General features: G+C 41.2%; 1 protein-coding gene across 1 annotated transcript in view; it reads right to left on the bottom strand.

Moving 5' to 3' along the window:
- Positions 1-18,316, bottom strand: part of HCRTR2 (hypocretin receptor 2) — a 45,673-nt gene that overhangs the window by 13,693 nt on the left and 13,664 nt on the right. Inside the window, exons 2-3 of the mRNA XM_070738891.1 lie at positions 4,035-4,213; positions 2,646-2,889 (exon numbers count right to left, since the gene is read on the bottom strand). Coding sequence (XP_070594992.1) covers positions 2,646-2,889; positions 4,035-4,213 — 423 coding nt within the window. The remainder of the gene's footprint in view (positions 1-2,645; positions 2,890-4,034; positions 4,214-18,316) is intronic.

Here is an 18,316-nt window from a genome sequence, read left to right as displayed (position 1 = left end):
TTCTGGTCGAGTGCCATGTAGGGCTTTAAAGGTCATTACCAACACTTTGAATTGTGATCGGAAACTGATCGTCAGCCAGTGCAGGCCACGGAGTGTTGGAGAAACATGGGCGAATCTAGGAAGCCCCACGATAGCTCTTGCGGCCGCATTCTGCAAGATCTGAAGTTTCCGAATACTTTTCAATATGCTGCAAGAAAAGGGGATCTGGTTGCTCTCTGAGCTTGGTTGCTTTCTTGCAGCTGTTTCATTGCCTAAACCAGGTAACATCATCAGAGGTAGGACTAACACCGATGAAGTTACCTAGTTAGAGTAATGAAATGATTGCAATAAAGCAACCAAACTCTGAGAGTACCCAGGACTCTGCATTTCAACACTGAATAGAGATGGGTTCTTCCCAGTTCAGATCAGTTCGCCCAAACTGGTAGCAATCTGATGGTAATGTCACAATGATGTCACTGACCTGGTTCCATCAGTGATGGTCTGTGGGCGCCACCATCCTTTTTTCAAGTTTTTTTCAAGTTTTTTTCAAGTTTTTTTCAAGTTTTTTTCAAGTTTTTTTCAAGTTTTTTTCAAGTTTTTTTCAAGTTTTTTTCAAGTTTTTTTCAAGTTTTTTTAAGTTTTTTTCAAGTTTTTTTCAAGTTTTTTTCAAGTTTTTTTCAAGTTTTTAATTTTTTCTTCTGAGCATGCACAAAAGCTGAGTTTCCAGCACCGCCACCTTGTTTTCGGCTCCCCCCCCCCCAGATTTTTTGCACTGCGCAAGCATCTGCCCACAAGGCATTCCCACGCAGTGTGGGAGAAAACAAACTGGCAGTGAGGTAAATTAGAACTCACCCCTGACCCTGAACTACAAATTTTCTCCTTTACTTGTATGCCGATTCAGGCGAACATAATTTTCATTTATTTCATACAATATGGAAGAACCTTATTCACTGTTCGGGAAAAATATTTATAAAGCATTTAAAAAATCCTTATATTCTCAACACTGATGAGCTGGATTGAGTACAACCACTGTCCTATGATGTATTGTAATGTTTGGATATGTTAAAGGGTTAAATAAGGTCCAGGAGGGAAGTGTTTTTAAAAGGAAAGTGAACATAAGAACAAGGGGACACAATCTGAAGTTAGTTGGGGGAAAGATCAAAAGCAACATGAGAAAATATTATTTTACTGAAAGAGTAGTAGATCCTAGGAACAAACTTCCAGCAGACGTGGTAGATAAATCCACAGTAACTGAATTTAAACATGCCTGGGATAAACATATATCCATCCTAAGATAAAATACAGAAAATAGTATAAGGGCAGACTAGATGGACCGTGAGGTCTTTTTCTGCCGTCAGACTTCTATGTTTCTATGTTTCTATGTGTTTCATATTATTATGTGTTAGTGTGTGGAAATGTTAAAGGCCGCATACCTCCTGAAGTGAGAGAGGGGCAATTTATGACTATTTTAAATAAATACTGATGATGATTGCCTTAAAGTCCTTGTTAGGTCATATAATTGGCCAGGAACAGAAGCTCAGCACGTACTTGTTGCATACCAAAACTTCTTCTGGCATTTCCAGGTCACAGCAACTGTTGGATGAGTCTTTGGAATGAAGCAGTCCTGCCGCTTTGCAGTTAGAACCGTTATTAAAGTTTTCTTTGGGCAACTTCCGTGATTTAAAGAAGGTCCTGTAGGGGAGGAAATCTTGGAAGCCCTTCAGAAATGAAGCCCTGGTCTTGGTTGGTGTTCCAGATTTTGCAACAGTGATGGTTACGAAAGAGATGAAGGCAGGGGAGGGGAGGGAGAAGGAATGGATTCTTCCTATCATTGTTAGTCTGTATATCCAGACATACAGAATACATACAGAAGGACTCAAACCCCTATAGCTTTAACCTGTCTACCGTGGTCCTCACCCCATTTCTAAGAGGTCTGTAAGGGGGTGGGCATAAGCATGCCAGCATGCCTACCATCCCTGTCCTATTGTTCCCATTTGTTCGTACTCATTTCTTGTGCTTATATTTACACCTGTTTATACTTACATGTTTATATGTTACATTTATACTTATACTTGTTTTCTCATAGATGCTTGACAAAAACAAACAAAACCAACAAACAAATATACAAGTTTTGTCGTGGTTTGTAAAATTGATTAAAGTCCGTTACAACCTTAACCCCGCGGAGTCGATGGATAAAAGCCTTAGTCATTTGTTCAAACAAGATATCTTTATTTTAAAAAACAGAAATAAATCATGTCTCGAGGGACAACTCAAATATATGTCTTTACATAATGGAGGATGGAAGAGAAGAGAGTTAGGAATTGAAGAAGAAGGAAGTGAGCTGGCAGGATATTACATCATAATAGGAGGATCTTAGAAGGCACACATAGTTAACTCTTTCATTACCAAATGTCTCTGAGGGGCTGGCAAATACGTATTTAGCGTGACAAGTTTGATTTTGACTAAAGTGGCAGACAATTTTCTAAGATAAAGTGTAAAACTATTGACAGTATTGGGTTTGATAGGGAAGTTGAGGGACTCTCTATGCTTAAAGCAAATTATTTCATGCTATAATGTTCAATCATTGGTAACAACCAGCTGTTGTTTTTTTTACTCCTGACACAGTGAGCCTTTCGAATCCTAAGCTCGAGGCCACCAGTGCTCACCTCCCCAACGTTCATCGCAGACAGTGAACAGAACGGTTTTGTTAGCTAATCCGGGAAACATGCTGCTGCACTCCATAACGATCGCCTGAGGGATCATGATAAGGCAGGACACCATCCAGATAACAAGGATGCTGTTCCTGGCCCGCTTGGCTGTGCTTTTGAACATCAGCGGATGACAAATTGCATACCATCGATCCAGTGCGATGCAGCTAAGGGTCAATACAGAAACAGAGACCGACACGGTCTACAAAGGGAAGAAGAGAAAGGAAATAATATACAGTGAGTGACAAAAGAAGCATAATCAGAGAGGTCGTCTCTCCCACCATTGTTACAATCAGAAAAGCTTGGTTTCAGGCAGGCGGGGGTACCAACTTACCATCACTACAGGTGCTGATGTGCATGCAGCTCTGGGTGATTGGCAGACTCGTGTGCGTGTCCACGCCATGCATCAGAGCGAGATTTGGCTTCTGCGCATGAGCAGGAAGCAAATCTCATGAGAATACACGCGGGTGCGTGAGATTTCGGTGACTTTTTTGCTTCCACGCAAGTGCAATAGCAAAAAATTGCTGAAAATTGCCGAAATCTCACATGCATAATAATTTATTAGATTTGTATGCCGCCCCTCTCCGAAGACTCGGGGCGGCTCACAACAATAATAAAAAACAATATAACAGTGAACAAATCTAATATTAAAAGAAAAAGACATATAAAACCCCAGCTATTAAAACCAGACAACACATACATACCAAACATAAAATATAAAAGCCTGGGGGAGGTGTCTCAACTCCCCCATGCCTGGCGATATAGATGGGTCTTGAGTAATTTGCGAAAGACAAGGAGGGTGGGGGGCCGTTCTAATCTCTGGGAGGAGTTGATTCTGGGGGGAGTTGATTCCAGAGGGCGGGGGCCACCACAGAAAAGGCTCTTCCCCTGGGGTCCTCCAAACAACATTGTTTGGTTGACGGGACCTGGAGAAGGCCAACTGTGTGGGACCTTATCAGCCGCTGGGATTCGTGCGGTAGCAGGCAGTTCCGAAGGTATTCTGGTCCAATGCCATGCACATCCTCTCACACAATCTTGCTTCCTGCGCCTGCGCAAAAGCCAAATATGGCTCTGACATGTGCGTCCCCAGAGCTGTGTGACCAACTTATTCTATGTACAGTTTTACGCTTTGGTTTCTACTTTATTTAGATGTCATAGCAAATGTACAATTACAAATGGCGTAATTCTGACCATGATATAATTAAGCCCCTCTTAGTCTAATTTCTTTTGCTGTGAAGTACTGTAATACGTTAATCACAATCTAGCTTCTGAATTATAGCTCCGATAGCACCAAAACACCAACTTAGCTCATTTTTCAATGTGTACCACAACCCTGGCAAACAATACCTGCAAATAAGGGATCACCTTGCAGAGGCTGTTGCCAAGGAACCACGTCTCGGTGATATCTACCACTAGTGTTGCAGGAAGGCAAGTGAGGGTGACCAGGACATCGGCCAAGGAGAGGTTGACTATGAAGTAATTGGTAACAGTCCTCATGTGATGATTTTTCCACACTGCAACACAAACTGATTTTGCAAAGAGGTCAGCCCAAGGGGGAAAGGCATTGGGAGACAGAGGGATAAAAATAGCAAAATAGTAAAGGAGTGAAGTAAAACAGTGAAGCAGGATTAGCGTAGAATACACACCGTTTTCAGCAAGTGCTGTCATTTATCAGTGCCTCAAATATTGACTGACCAAGCTATTTCTTCCTTTTACTTGGAAAATCAACCAATTAACCTCTACTACATAGTGCAGAGCAAACCAATCATAGGGCAAAATTGTGTAACAGATAAGGATAGCCCAAAGATTGATGGGAGGGTGGAAAAGTGGAGACAGAGAGATGGTGTGGGGGGAGAGAGGGAGACAGGGAGGGAGACGGAGATAGGGAGGGGTAGGGATGGAAAGAGAGGATGAAGGAGGGAGGGAGAGGGAAAGAGGGAGGAAGAGGAGGAGGGGGAAGGGGAGAGGAAGAAACAGAGGAAGGGGAGAGAGGGGGAGATGGAGGGGGAGGGATGGATGGTGAGAGGAAGAGTAAGGAAAGGTGGGGAAGGAAGGAGAGGGAGGAATGGAGAGAAGGAGAGAGAGAGGAGGAGAGGGAGGGGTAGGAAAGGGGGAGATGGAGGTAGAGAGAGAGAGAGAAAGAGAGGGAGCTTGAGAGCTCACTGTCCATATTGGGAAGATTTATATAGGCACAATTGCATTTTATCCATTCAGTGGGATCCCTACAATCTATAGTGAACAGAGCTGAAGGCCTTTTAATCACCCTTGTCTACTAGTGGCTATTACTGAGACTGCAAATTAAAATTAGGAAAAAAGAAATGTGAAGAACTTCACTAATGGATTAATCTGTTTATTTCTTAATTTGGATCTATAGCCTGCGTGTCCTTCAAAATTTCAAGGTGACGTACATAGCATCCTCCCTTCCATTTTCTTTACCACCATAATATTGGGCCATGTGTCAAAGAAGAGAGTGACCCACAATCACTCAGAGAAATTCTGTGAATAAAATAAAGGTGGGTTTCCCCAATCCCAGCTTCACTCTTTCACTCATGTATCAAACTAGTTTTCCCTTTGACCACACTTTAATGCCACCTTCTCTAGGTATGTTTGGAGAATTCCACCACAGGAATTTTCTAGGTAGAGAGTTAACAGTTACTGTATCATAAAGAGTAAAATAATATAAGAGAAATAGACAAAACCCCCAAACCATCATGAGAAGGAGAGGGAGGTCAGGAGCCATAATAACCATGACAATAAATATTATTATTAATTAGATTTCTATGCCCCCCTTCCCCACGACTTAGGGCAGCTCACAACAAGGATAGGTGCAACAATAGAGTAGATAAGAAATCTAAACTTAAAAATGTGATCTAAAACCCCAGTTCATTAAAAACAATCATCTACATTCACCCCATATACATTCTAATTGTAGTCTGAAGTTAGATGTAACACTCAATGGCCCCAAACCTGCCAGCAAAGTTGAGTTTTTAAAGCTTTGCGGAAGGCCAGGAGGGTGGGGGCAGTACGACTCCATGGAGGGAGTTGATTCCAAAGGGTTGGAGCCACCACAGAGAAGGCTCTTCCCCTAGGACCCACCAGACGGCATTGCCTGGCTGATGGGACCTGGAGAAGGCCAACTCTGTGGGACCTAACCAGCAGCTGGGATACATGAGGCAGAAGGCAGTCCCGTAAGTAATCTAAACCACAATAAAATCACAATAATAAAAGAAAGCAGTAGAAGGCGACACTGTAATAACTCCAACCTGGGAAAAGGAAAAGGCCTTCTGTTTTTTATTTTTATAAAATGTATTTGGTTTCTTTCAAATATAACAAAAACGACATACACAAAACATATACGTACAACATTTGGGAAACAAAAGTTTCCCCACTTTTTTTTTTATTGTTTGATCAGAGAATTTTACCTCTTTCACATAGTATTAATTCTTTAATTCTTTTATTTGACGTGATGCTTTGCTTGAATTTTTATTTATTTCTTTGCTGCTCTTTCCTTTAACCAGTCGTAAACTTTTGCCCATATTTTATAATAATCTGAATCTTCCTTTCCCTCTAATTTTTTGGATAACCTGTCCATCTCCGCACAGTCCAATATTTTTTTAATTACTATATTTTCTTCTGGTGCTTTATCCATTTTCTATTGTTGGACATATGCTATCCTGGCAGCTGCTAATATGTGTATAACTAAGTATCTTAACTCTTTTTCCATTTTTTAATTGAAAATACCCAATAAATACAATTCTGGAGAGAAGGTGAGACCCTCCCTGCAGGTAGGCAACATGGGAAGGGGGGGAGAGGAGTTGATAAACACCCCCCCCCACCGCCCTCCAGAAATAACCAGGTAATGAAAGGGAACTTGCAGACGTCTTGTGACCCAACAAGGTTACAGCATCAATGCTAAAATGGGGGAGGAATTGGCTTCCTATATATATACAAACTCTTCTTTTAGGTTTAATTTTCTTTTTCTCCTTCCTCCCATTCCTTTTTTCTTCTCTTCCACTTTTTCTTGCTTCCTTTCCTGCTTGTTTGCTTGCTTCTTTCATCTGTCTTCCTTTCATTCTTCCTTCTTTGTCCTCCTTTCCTTCCTTTTCTTTCTTCCTGCTCCCTCCCTCCTTCCCTCCTGTTTACCTTCCCTCCCTTTCCCCCTTCCCTCTCTTTTCTCCCTCCCTTCCATCCTTCCATCTTTCCTTCTTCGTTTCTGTGCTTTCTGCTTTGTCCTCCCTCCCTTCCTTCTCTTTCCTTCCTTCTTTCCTTTCTTCAGAAAGTTACAATGGCACTGGAAAAAAAAGGACTTATGACCGTTTTTCCACAGTTATGAACTTTGCAGCATCCCCATAATCCATGTGATCAAAATTCAGATGCTTGGCAACTGGTTCATATTAATGACTGTCACTGTGTCCCGGGGTCATGCAATCTCCTTTTTTGTGACCTTCTGACAAGCAAAGTCCATGGGAGAAGACGGATTCACCTAATAACTAGGTTACCAACTAACTTATCAATTGCAGTGATTCACTTAACAACTATGGCAAGAAAGTTCGTAAAATGAGGCCAAACTCATTCGATAAATGTCTCACTTAGAAACTGAAATTTGGGGGTCCATTGTGTTTGTAAGTCGAGGACTACCTGTATTCACACAAAACATGCCTGTCTGAAGCTTGTTTTTAAAATGGAAGAATAGACCCGTCTGTCAATTTTTTAAAGATTGGAAGTGATGATGCACTTTATCCTTGAATCAATCCCATTGCCCTCAGTTCAATTTACCTCTGAACCAATCATCAATGTTGCAGGGCAGAGTTGACTGTGGCGCTTATTATTCAACCTTAAATGGCTCAGGGCCGGACTATTTATAGGACCGCCTCCTCCCTCATACCTCGCTGCGGCCAATAAGAACCCACAGTCTGCCTTCTCCAGATCCCATCCACCAAACAATTTTGGTTGGTGTTCTGGTTCAGTTAAGCTGCTCCAAAAACTCTCTTTTTAAGGCTAGGATTGTCAAATAACAAGTCTTTATTTCTCTTCCACAATGGAAAATCGTCAAGGTTACATTACATTATGCTAAGCACATTCTGATCTCACAGGCTGGATATTACAAAGCTATACATTCTCTCTAATGAGCAGGTGACAGCTTCTCACATCTCCTTATGTCTGGGACAGGTTAAAGCTAATTTCACCCAGTTTTATGTCGCCGGAGCGATGACAGACGTTCATCTTTTTAATGCAGTTTGCACGAAAGCACCCTTCTCCTCCGGCATATTCAGGGTGTGACGTCTCAAATTAGCAGATTCAAAACTTTTCCCAAACGTCTCCCCCTTTCTTTTCTCTAATCTCCTAAACCTTGCATCCAACCATGGACTATCCTCTAACCCCCCTCCTTCTAACTGATTTTCAGGTACGCTCTCATCTCCACTGCTCTCTCCCACTTCTCTTAAACCAGGGTACACTAAATCTACTATCTCTTCCTCCTCCTTTGAATCTGATATTTCCAGAAGCTGGCAGGGAACACTCACAACAATTGGCGGGGCCTCAGGGAAGGACCTTCTCTGTGGCGGCTCCGACCCTTTGGAATCAACTGCCCCCGGAGATCTGCACTATTTCCACCCTACCGGTCTTCCGGAAAGCCGTTAAAACCTGGCTTTTCCGGCAGACCTGAAATTAGGATTGACTGCAAGTAAGTATGGGTTTTTTAAGGGTATTATTGTTTTTTTTATTGTATGTTGACTTTATCGCTGTATTTTTATTGCTGTTGCTGAGTCCTTGGAGAGGGGCGGCATAAAGTCCAATTAATAATAAATTTATGACTACTGTTAGGTACTCTGAGTTCTTTTGGGAGTGAGCAGGATATAAATACAGATAATAACAAACAAACAAACAAACAAACAAACAAACAAATACTTAGGATAGTCTCAAAAGTACTTTAGCAGCAGGCCAACTAGACTGACTTCTCATCCCAAGAAGCTTATTGGTTGTGATGAGTAGAGGGCAGAGGTGGGTTTTTCCCGGTTTGGACCAGTTCTATAGAACTGGTAATAACTTGGCAGCCTGGGTCGCTAGAACCGGCAGTTACCCAGGCCTGCCACCATCTTATTTTTAGCTTCTGCGCATGTGCAGAAGCTTTTTTTAAGGACTCCACATACACTCCCTAAGCAAACCAGCAGCAAAGAAAACCAGAACCTACCCCTGGTAGGGGGAGGCAAATTAAGGAAAAAACAGTCCAGTTGAAACTACTATCACCTGGATGATTGTGAAACTCTATAGACATCTACTTAGGATAGAGAGCCAGTCTGGTATAGTAATTAAGGTGTCAGGCTAGGAACCGGGAGACTGTGAGTTCTAATTCCTACAAGAATGGTGGAAGGTCTTAAGCATAAAACGTATCAGGAAAGACTTAATGAACTCAATCTGTATAGTCTGGAGGACAGAAGGAAAAGGGGGGGACATGATCGAAACATTTAAATATGTTAAAGGGTTAAATAAGGTCCAGGAGGGAAGTGTTTTTAATAGGAAAATGAACACAAGAACAAGGGGACACAATCTGAAGTTAGTTGGGGGAAAGATCAAAGGCAACATGAGAAAATATTATTTTACTGAAAGAGTAGTAGATCCTTGGAACAAACTTCCAGCAGACATGGTTGGTAAATCCACAGTAACTGAATTTAAACATGCCTGGGATAAACATATATCCATCCTAAGATAAAATACAGGAAATAGTATAAGGGCAGACTAGATGGACCATGAGGTCTTTTTCTGCCGTCAGTCTTCTATGTTTCTATGTTTCTTAGCTATGAAAACCAGCTGGTTAACTTTGGGCCAGTCCCTCTTTCTCAGCTCCACCCACCTCACATGGTTGTTCTAAGAAAAACAGAAACAGGAAGGAGCATTTGCTGCATTGAGTTATCTATAAAATAATAAAGATGGAATAAAAATCTATATTATGATTCCACTAACAGTCTAGTTATTATCATTTCAAGAATGTCTCCAGGCATTTCTTAGATGTGCTCTGCTATGAAAGAATGCTTTATGTCCCAATTTGTATTCTGCTCTTGGCAAACAGAAAACAACTGCAGTAGAATTCCCCAGACAAACTTGAAATCTCTTGTTGGCAGGGTGGAATAAATCAGAATAAATCTAAGCCAGGCATAATAAATCCAATCCATCAATCAATGAAAAAACCAGACTGGTTTTTCTCTGTTCGCACTGAAAAAGTGTGAAATGAGTGCAGTGAATTCCTTCTACCAGTGTGTGTCAGTCAATACTTGGCAATGGAACTAGATCCCCAGTGTATATAGAATATTTTTTCCTATAGAGTAAGATGAGCTTTCAACCAGAATACAGTGGAACCCCGACATAAGAGCTGCTCTACTTAAGAGCAACTCGAGATAAGAGCTGGGAGGGGAGAGATATTTTTGTTCTACTTACAAGCCCAAATTCGAGATACAAGCGCCAAGGAGCTGTCTCCTGAAGCCAAACGCTAACTTCCGCGTTCGGCTTCAGGAGACAGCTGCGAAGCGGCGCGCGTGTTTTAAAAGGTTGCAGCCGGCCTGGGGGGCTCGGGGGGGGTGCTTGCAGCTTTCTTTCTTGCTCTTTTTCTTTCTCTCTTTTACCTTCCCTTCCTCTATTTCTTCTTTTCTTTCTCCTTCCCACCTTCTTCCCTCCCTCCCTCCCTTCACTCATTCCTCTCTTACTCTCCCCTTTCATAAGTTTCCTTGCTTCCTTCCTCTGTTCCTGTCCCTTCCCCCTTTCTTTCTTTCTTTCTTTCTTTCTTTCTTTCTTTCTTTCTTTCTTTCTTTCTTTCTTTCTTTCTTTCTTGCTTGCTTGCTTTCTTGCTTTCTTGCTTTCTTTCTTGCTCTTTTTCTTTCTCTCTTTTACCTTCCCTTCCTCTATTTCTTCTTTTCTTTCTCCTTCCCACCTTCTTCCCTCCCTCCCTCCCTTCACTCATTCCTTTCTTACTCTCCCCTTTCATAAGTTTCCTTGCTTCCTTCCTCTGTTCCTGTCCCTTCCCTCTTTCCTTCCTTCCTTCCCACCCTCCGTCCATTCATTCACCCATTCCTCTCTTGATCGCTTAAAGCCGGTCCCTGGTGCAAAAAGGGTTGGGGACCTCTGTCCTACAGGATTGGGTGGCAGAGAAGTTGAACATATGTAAATTTAAAAGTTTAAGAAAGTTTACAAGTTAAGTGAAAGAAACTTCATTATTCATTTATATGTACATGTACATTTCTTCATTAAAAACATGTCTTTCTGCATAATTTAGACTAACTTTGTGAGTTTTTTGAGGGCTGGAACCAATTAAAATTATTTACATTAATTCCTATGGGGAAAAGTCGTTCGAGATAAGAGCTGCTCGACTTAAGAGCCCAGGTCCGGAACGAATTAAACTCGTATCTCGAGGTACCACTGTACTTGGTTTTCTCAGACGTTTTGTCCCATTTGCAGATACACATAAAGTAGTATGACCGACGTTCAAGGGTGGCACTAGACTCAAGCCCACATATCAGCCATTAATACAATCGAGAGAATCCAGAAATATTTCACAAGCAGAGTCCTTCACTCCTCCACTCGCGACAAAATACCTTATTCTACCAGACTTGGAACACTGGAATTAGACAATTTACAACTATATCATCTCTGAACTGATCTAAATGTAGTTCATACAATCATATACCAAAATGTCATTCTTGTTAATGAATACTCCACTTTTAACTTCAGCAATACACAAGCATGTAATAGATTCAAACTAAATGTAAACTGCTCTAAACTCGACTGCAGAAAATATGACTTTAGCAATAGAGCGATCAATGCCTGGAATCCACTACCTGACACTGTGGTTTCTTCCCCAAACCCCAAAAACGTTTACCTTAGATTGTCTAAAGTTGACCTCTCCCCGTTTCTAAGAGATCTGTAAGGGGCACACCATTGTGGCTACTGTCCCTGTCCTACTGTCCTATTGTCCTCTTTTATTGTTACTTTTTACTTATGTTTATACAAACTATTACTATCCTATCTATGTTTGAGAAAGAGAGAAAGAAAGAAAGAAAGAAAGAAAGAAAGAAAGAAGTTCCAAGTATGTGACTTGTGATCATTGCTATTTGGATACTATGAGCCGGGGTGGCGCATCAGGTAGAGTGCTGTACTGCAGGCCACTGAAGCTGACTGTAGATCTGAAGATCAGTGGTTCAAATCTCATCACCGGCTCAAGGTTGACTCAGCCTTCCATCCTTCCGAGGTGGGTAAAATGAGTTCCTGGATTGTGGGGGCAATATGCTGGCTCTGTTAAAAAGTGCTATTGCTAACCATGTTGTAAGCCGCCCTGAGTATAAGGAGAAGGGCGGCATAAAAATTGAATAAATAAATAAATAAATAAATACTAGCAAGGTAACACAGTATATGTGGCAGTCTGACTTTACTGCACATGTGAAGTAAGCTTTCTTTCTCTTGTTTCTCTTCTGTCTCATGCATAAGTGAATTTTCTGGTTTGTTTCTCCTCCACTACTGTTGGGAGATCTGAATGGCCAGACCGAGTTACAGATCACCCTCCCCAAGGTCTTTCTAAGTGGTTGCTAAGTGACTCAGCACTGATGGCACATGAGCAAGCAAGGCAACAAGCAAGCAATAGGAGGCAATATCTCCGGGACCGCCTTCTGCCGCACGTATCCCAGCGACCGGTTATGTCCCACAGAGTTGGCCTTCTCCGGGTCTCGTTGACTAAACAATGTCGTCTGGCGGGACCCAGGGAAAGAGCCTTCTCTGTGGTGGCTCCGACCCTCTGGAACCAGCTCCCCCCAGAGATTAGGATTGCCCCCACCCTCCTTGCCTTTTGTAAACTCCTTAAAACCCACCTCTGTCGTCAGGCATGGGGGAATTGAAACATCTTCCCCTTGCCCATGTTGTTTTGCTGTATGATTGATTGTGTGCTTGATTTTATATATATTGGGGTTGCTTTTATGAATTTTTAACCTAAAACTGTAATTAGATTGGTAAATATTAGATTTGTCACTATGTACTGTTTTTGCCATTGTTGTGAGCCGCCCCGAGTCTGCGGAGAGGGGCGGCATATAAATCCAATAAATCTAATCTAATCTAAACTTGTAGCAAACACTGGGCATAAAAACCATTATATTTAAACTTCTGAGTGCTGTACTGAAGTCTTACGTTAATCTCATCATTGCACAATGAATGACCTTATGGGGTAGTGCTTTAACTTTAAGAGAAAATGAAAAATATGTTGCCTTAGGTGAAGTAACCAGTGAAGAAAAACTTGCCAGAAGTTGTTTGTATTTAGAGTTTAGTCAGACCAAATCCTGTCTTGGAATTTGGCCTCTATTATAACAATGGCACTTAGATTTATATTCCGCTTCATAATTCTTTACAGCCCTTTCTAAGCAGTTTTACAGAGTCAACCTATTGCCCCCAACAATCTGGGTCTTCATTTTACCGACTTTAGAAGGATGGAAGGCTGAGTCTACCTTGAACTGGTGGAGATTGAACTCCTGGCACTGTGCAGAATTAGCCTGCAATCTTGCAATCTAATCACTGCGCCACCACCACTCAATTATGTCTTGGTGCTGGCCAATGTTTGGCAACATCTGCTTGCTTACTATCTATAACTCTTCCCCATCCTGGCAGCACTACATACAGATGGCTCCGACTGCAATTTGTTTCAGCGACATATGCACATTTTGGACCAGTTTATTATGAAAATTGCAAGTCTGAATCAAAACGGCACATTTCTCATCGTTTTATTCTCAAGAGTTAGAGTTTCCAACATTTGTTTACATAAATAAAAAGAGCAATACACAGCCATAATTGCACATTTGACAGTGGCAGTTAAACTAGATCAGCTCTACAGAGCAGTGATAAGCTATCAAGGGAAATTAATGCCTGCTTGTTCCAACAGATAAAACACACACCATGCGGGATTCTCTGCTTTGGTCCCACTAAGCCTCCCTTTGTAATGATGCCAATGGTTCAGCTGAGGACCTGCCAGTTTTATCTGTGGTGATTTTAGCAGACAAAAAATAAATAAATCCAGGGATCGGTGGGGTCAAAAGTCTCTGATTGGGGGGGTGTTGGATTCCTGCATCCCCATTTTCTGTACAACAGTTCTAGAAACATTTCTTTCATCACAAATCTCTTCTCCGACTATAGGCAGCCAGGGGTATGGAAGGGATTGTGAGTGAAAAAAGAAAAGTTGTTGAGGGAACAAAAAGGGGTGGGGGGAAGTAGAAGTAGTTCATATAGAGAATATAGGGAAAGTGCAGAAGAGAGCAACCAGAATGATAAATGGACTGGAAACCAAAACATACGAGGAAAGGTTGCTGGAACTGGGCATGGATAGTCATAGAAGATTGACGGCAGAAAAAGACCTCATGGTCCATCTAGAATGCCCTTATACTATTTCTTGTATTGTAGGATGGATATATGTTTATCTAATGTTTATTAGTCTAATGTTTTATTTATTAGACTAATGTTTATTAGTCTAGTGAAGAGGAGGACTTGGGGGGACATGATAGCAGTCTTCAAATACTTGAGGGGCTGCCACAGTGAGAAGGGTGTCTCACTGTTTTCCAAAGCACCAGAAAGCCAGACAAGGAGCAATGGATGGAAGCTGACCAAGAAGAGATTCAACCTGGAAATAAGGGAGAATAGTGAGAACGATCAACCAGTGAAATGGCTTGCCAGTGGAGGTTGTGAATGCCCCAAACTTTGATACTTTCAAAAAGAGATTGGACTGCTATCTGTCTGGGGTGGTGTAAGGTCTCCTGTTTGAGTGGGGGGTTGGACTAGATGACCTACAAGGTTCCTTCCAACTATAATAATAATAATAATAATAATAATAATAATAATAATAATAACAACAACAACAACAATAATAATATAGTCCATATGTGTGATCCTTCTGCTCCATGGAGGGTGAGGGGTTGGCAGAAAACATCTTCCCTAGCTTTCTCCTTTTGCTCTGAAAGAGGAAAAACATGCTCACATTCCTTGCTCAACAATAGTAATAGCACTTAGACTTCTATATCACTTCACACAGTGTTTTATAGCCCTCTCTAAGCGGGTTTACCCCCACATTGCCCCCAACATTCTGGGTCCTCATTTTACTGCCCTCGGAAGGACGGAAGGCTGAATCAGCCTTGAGTCTGTCAGAATCGAATTGCTGAAAGTGGGCAGAGTTAGCCTGTAATACTACATTCCAACCACTGGGCCAAAGGTGAAGGGAATAGTAACCACCCGCAAACTTGCAGGGCCATTGGACAAATTTGAAGGAAGGGTGAACAAAACAAGTCACCCAGGAGATGTCCTCAGTATCCAGGACAGAGTAGCAGACACCAGATCTCTTCATAACTATATTGGACATGAGGGAAATGATTCAAAATGACATCTACCAGTCAAGAGAGGATAACAATGACCTCCTGCTATTGTCATCCTCAATCAAAGGGTTTTCAGGGCAAGGCTCCTACCCTAATTTTCTGCTAGCCCCTGGGATGGCAGATGCCAAAGCAAATGAGTATTTCTCCAGCAGGACATTTTCATGACCTTCACAAATGCCATGCAATATTCAATAATCCACCATGATTACTGGAGACAAATGCTGGATGAGATCCAACTTGCCCTCAGGTGCCCAAATACCTGCTCTACCAAGCTCTGTATCTGGGTGTGGGTAGTCAAAAAATGCACTGCTGCGGAGTGCAGTAGAAGCAGTGCTTGGTTTCTATTACTCCAAGCGACTGCTCTATCAGCCTTGCCATGCAGAAGATCCCAAGTATTTGAGAAAGGAAATGGAAAAGTCTTTGTGTATTAAACGCCAACTCTCTGAACACAAGGTGGCCACCTGAGGTGACAACCCCTATTCCAAGGTGGAAAACCTCATGGGTAAGATGACAGACTTTGCAAAAAGGGTAGAAAACAGGTGAATTCTGAGTACCTTCCATGGGTGTGGATGGCGTGGTCTGAAAGGCTTGATGAAGGTTATTCTTGTTCCACCAGTGGTGGCTGTCAGAAGACAAGATGAAAAACTTTGAAAACTTTTGAAAACTTTGCATTTTGCTAATGAGAACACAAGACTTAAGCACCTGGGACATCAAAGATTGTTGTCATCACTGAGATGACAGTGAGATGCAGTCTTGCTTAGGATCACATCATTTAATAATGGGAATTCCAAGCCCAAATGCCATTGTAAATTGAGGACTGCCTGCATAAGGTACACATAGTATGATTTCAGTGGAGGTGGCATAGTTGATATTGGATGTCCAGATTGTTGCAGCTTCTTTGTTCCTGTAGACAATGCAAGACTACAGTTTCCTCCATACATAACTTTGAAATTTTCATTTATCTTTTAAACAATTCCCATATTGCAATAAAGGGTATAATTCAAATTTGTCTTATTTATAATTAAGTGTCCATACATCATAATTTTGTAATAATAAATTAATTGGGATTATGGCTAAAGCTACAGACTAGGAGACTGAATTCTAATCCTGCCCTAGGCAAAAATCCATTGGGCCAATCATTTTCCCTCAACCTTAGAAAACTTTGCCAAGAATAAATGCAAGGAATAACAACAACAATAACAGAACTGGAAGGGATCTTGGAGGTCTTCTAGTCCAACCCCCTGCTTAGGCAGGAAACCCTACACTACTTCTGACAAATGGTTATCCAACATCTTCTTAAAAACTTCCAGCGTTGGAACATTCACAACTTCTGGAGGCAAGCTGTTCTAACTGTCAGGACATTTCTCCTTAGTTCTAAATTGCTTCTCTCCTTAATTAGTTTCTGCCCATTGCTTCTTGTTCTACCCTCAGGTCCTTTGGAGAACAGCCTGGCTCCCTCTTCTTTGTGGTAACCACTGAGATATTGGAACCCTGCTGTCATGTCTCCCCTAATCCTTCTTTTCATTAAATTAGAAATACCCAGTTCCTGCAATCATTCTTCATATGTTTTTGCCTCCAGTCCCCTAATAATCTTTGTTACTCTTCTCTGTACCCTTTCTAGAGTCTCAACATCCTTTTTACTTCGTGGTGACCGAAACTGAATGCAGCATTCCAAGTGTGGCCTCCATGTGATCTTGATTCTATCCCTTTGTTAATGCAGTTTAGCATTGCATTGGCTTGTTTGGTAGCTGCTGCACACTGTAGGCTCATATTTAAATGGCTGTCCACTAGGTCTCCAAGATACTTCTAGCAGTTGCTACTATTGAGCAAGGTATCACATATGCTGTACCTGTGCACTTGTTCAGACAGTCTATGAGAATTGAACATAATTGAACTGAAGGGGGAAAAATTACTCCACTGAATAGAGGAACTAGAAGGATCAAAAGAAGAAATGCAACTTGATTCTATTTGTGTTTTTTTAAAAAAATCTTAGAAATTAACATCTTCCTTTTCACACAAGAACTTTTGAAAATATAATTAAACAGTTAATCAGCCAACCAGTCAGTCAGTCAGACAAACAGACAGACACCCCATTCAATCCATTCATTCAAACACATCAAATCCATTTACTCCTGATCCATTCCATCAAATTCGGAATCAGAAGACACACAATAATCTTCTCAAAGATTCATCCAATCTCTAATTCAACCCTAACCCATATTTAACAATGATAAAAGGATTAGAATAATTATATCCCCACGAGATTACCCATACTTCATACAACAATTTGGTTTTATTTATTTATTTTTAAAAGTCTTCACTGGGTCTCCAGGAAATCCTCTCTAGGGTGAGGGAGGGAAAAGGAGAGCAAAGTGATTGGGATAGACCTGACTGGGGAGGGCTCATCATGCAAAGCCTCCAACCAATAGAATAGAGGTTTCCCTCCTGCCACTCCCTCCAAGCAAGAAAAGAGATTCAATTCCTTGATGGAAAGCAAGGAAAATCAAGTGCATGGTAAATCAAGTGCAAAACCAGCTGAATTGGGAAAGACTGGATATTATAGGCTTCACTAAGAGAGAATGATAAGAATTTGCTTAAAAAAAACATTGAGTGCTTCACTGCATTCTTGGAATTCAACAGTATCCTGGCTGGTCTGTTTCAGAGCATTATTATATCAGCTGTAAATCCAGCAGGATTAGATTGTTTCTTGTTTCTCTTCAGAATTGCAAACTCTTTGGGCCCGGGATAACTAGCCAGTGATGGGTATGAAGAATAGAGTGGGAGAGAATTAAAAAACTTTGGTGAACAGAAGGTATTAACTTACAAAAAACAGAATTAGATCAAATCTTATTGGGTCAGGATGTTAACCTGATCAAAAAATTTACAAATACTTTTTAACGATTGAGTTAGAATTCATAAGCAGGTTAAGGATACAATGAAAAAATGGATGAGAAATATAGGATATACAATAGATAGAGATTGTTGGCAGCAATTATGGGAGAGAAATTATAAAATAACAATGTCAACTGCATTCAAGGAAAATCTGTATAAGATGTTTTATAGATGGCATATATCACCACAAAAGCTATCGAAAATGTTCCAGAATTTGTAGATGAACTTCAGCGAGTTACCTGGCTCATTCTATCACATGTGGTGGACTTGTCCGGAAGCATGGAAATTTTGGACACGAATTCAACATTGGATTCAGATGATTCTAAGAAAGACTATTGATTTTAGACCCGAGAT

This window comes from Erythrolamprus reginae, chromosome 1, assembly GCF_031021105.1.
Source record: "Erythrolamprus reginae isolate rEryReg1 chromosome 1, rEryReg1.hap1, whole genome shotgun sequence".
NCBI lineage: Eukaryota > Metazoa > Chordata > Lepidosauria > Squamata > Dipsadidae > Erythrolamprus > Erythrolamprus reginae.
Note: the sequence above shows the minus strand (reverse complement) of the source record. Positions and strands in the feature narration are given on the sequence as shown.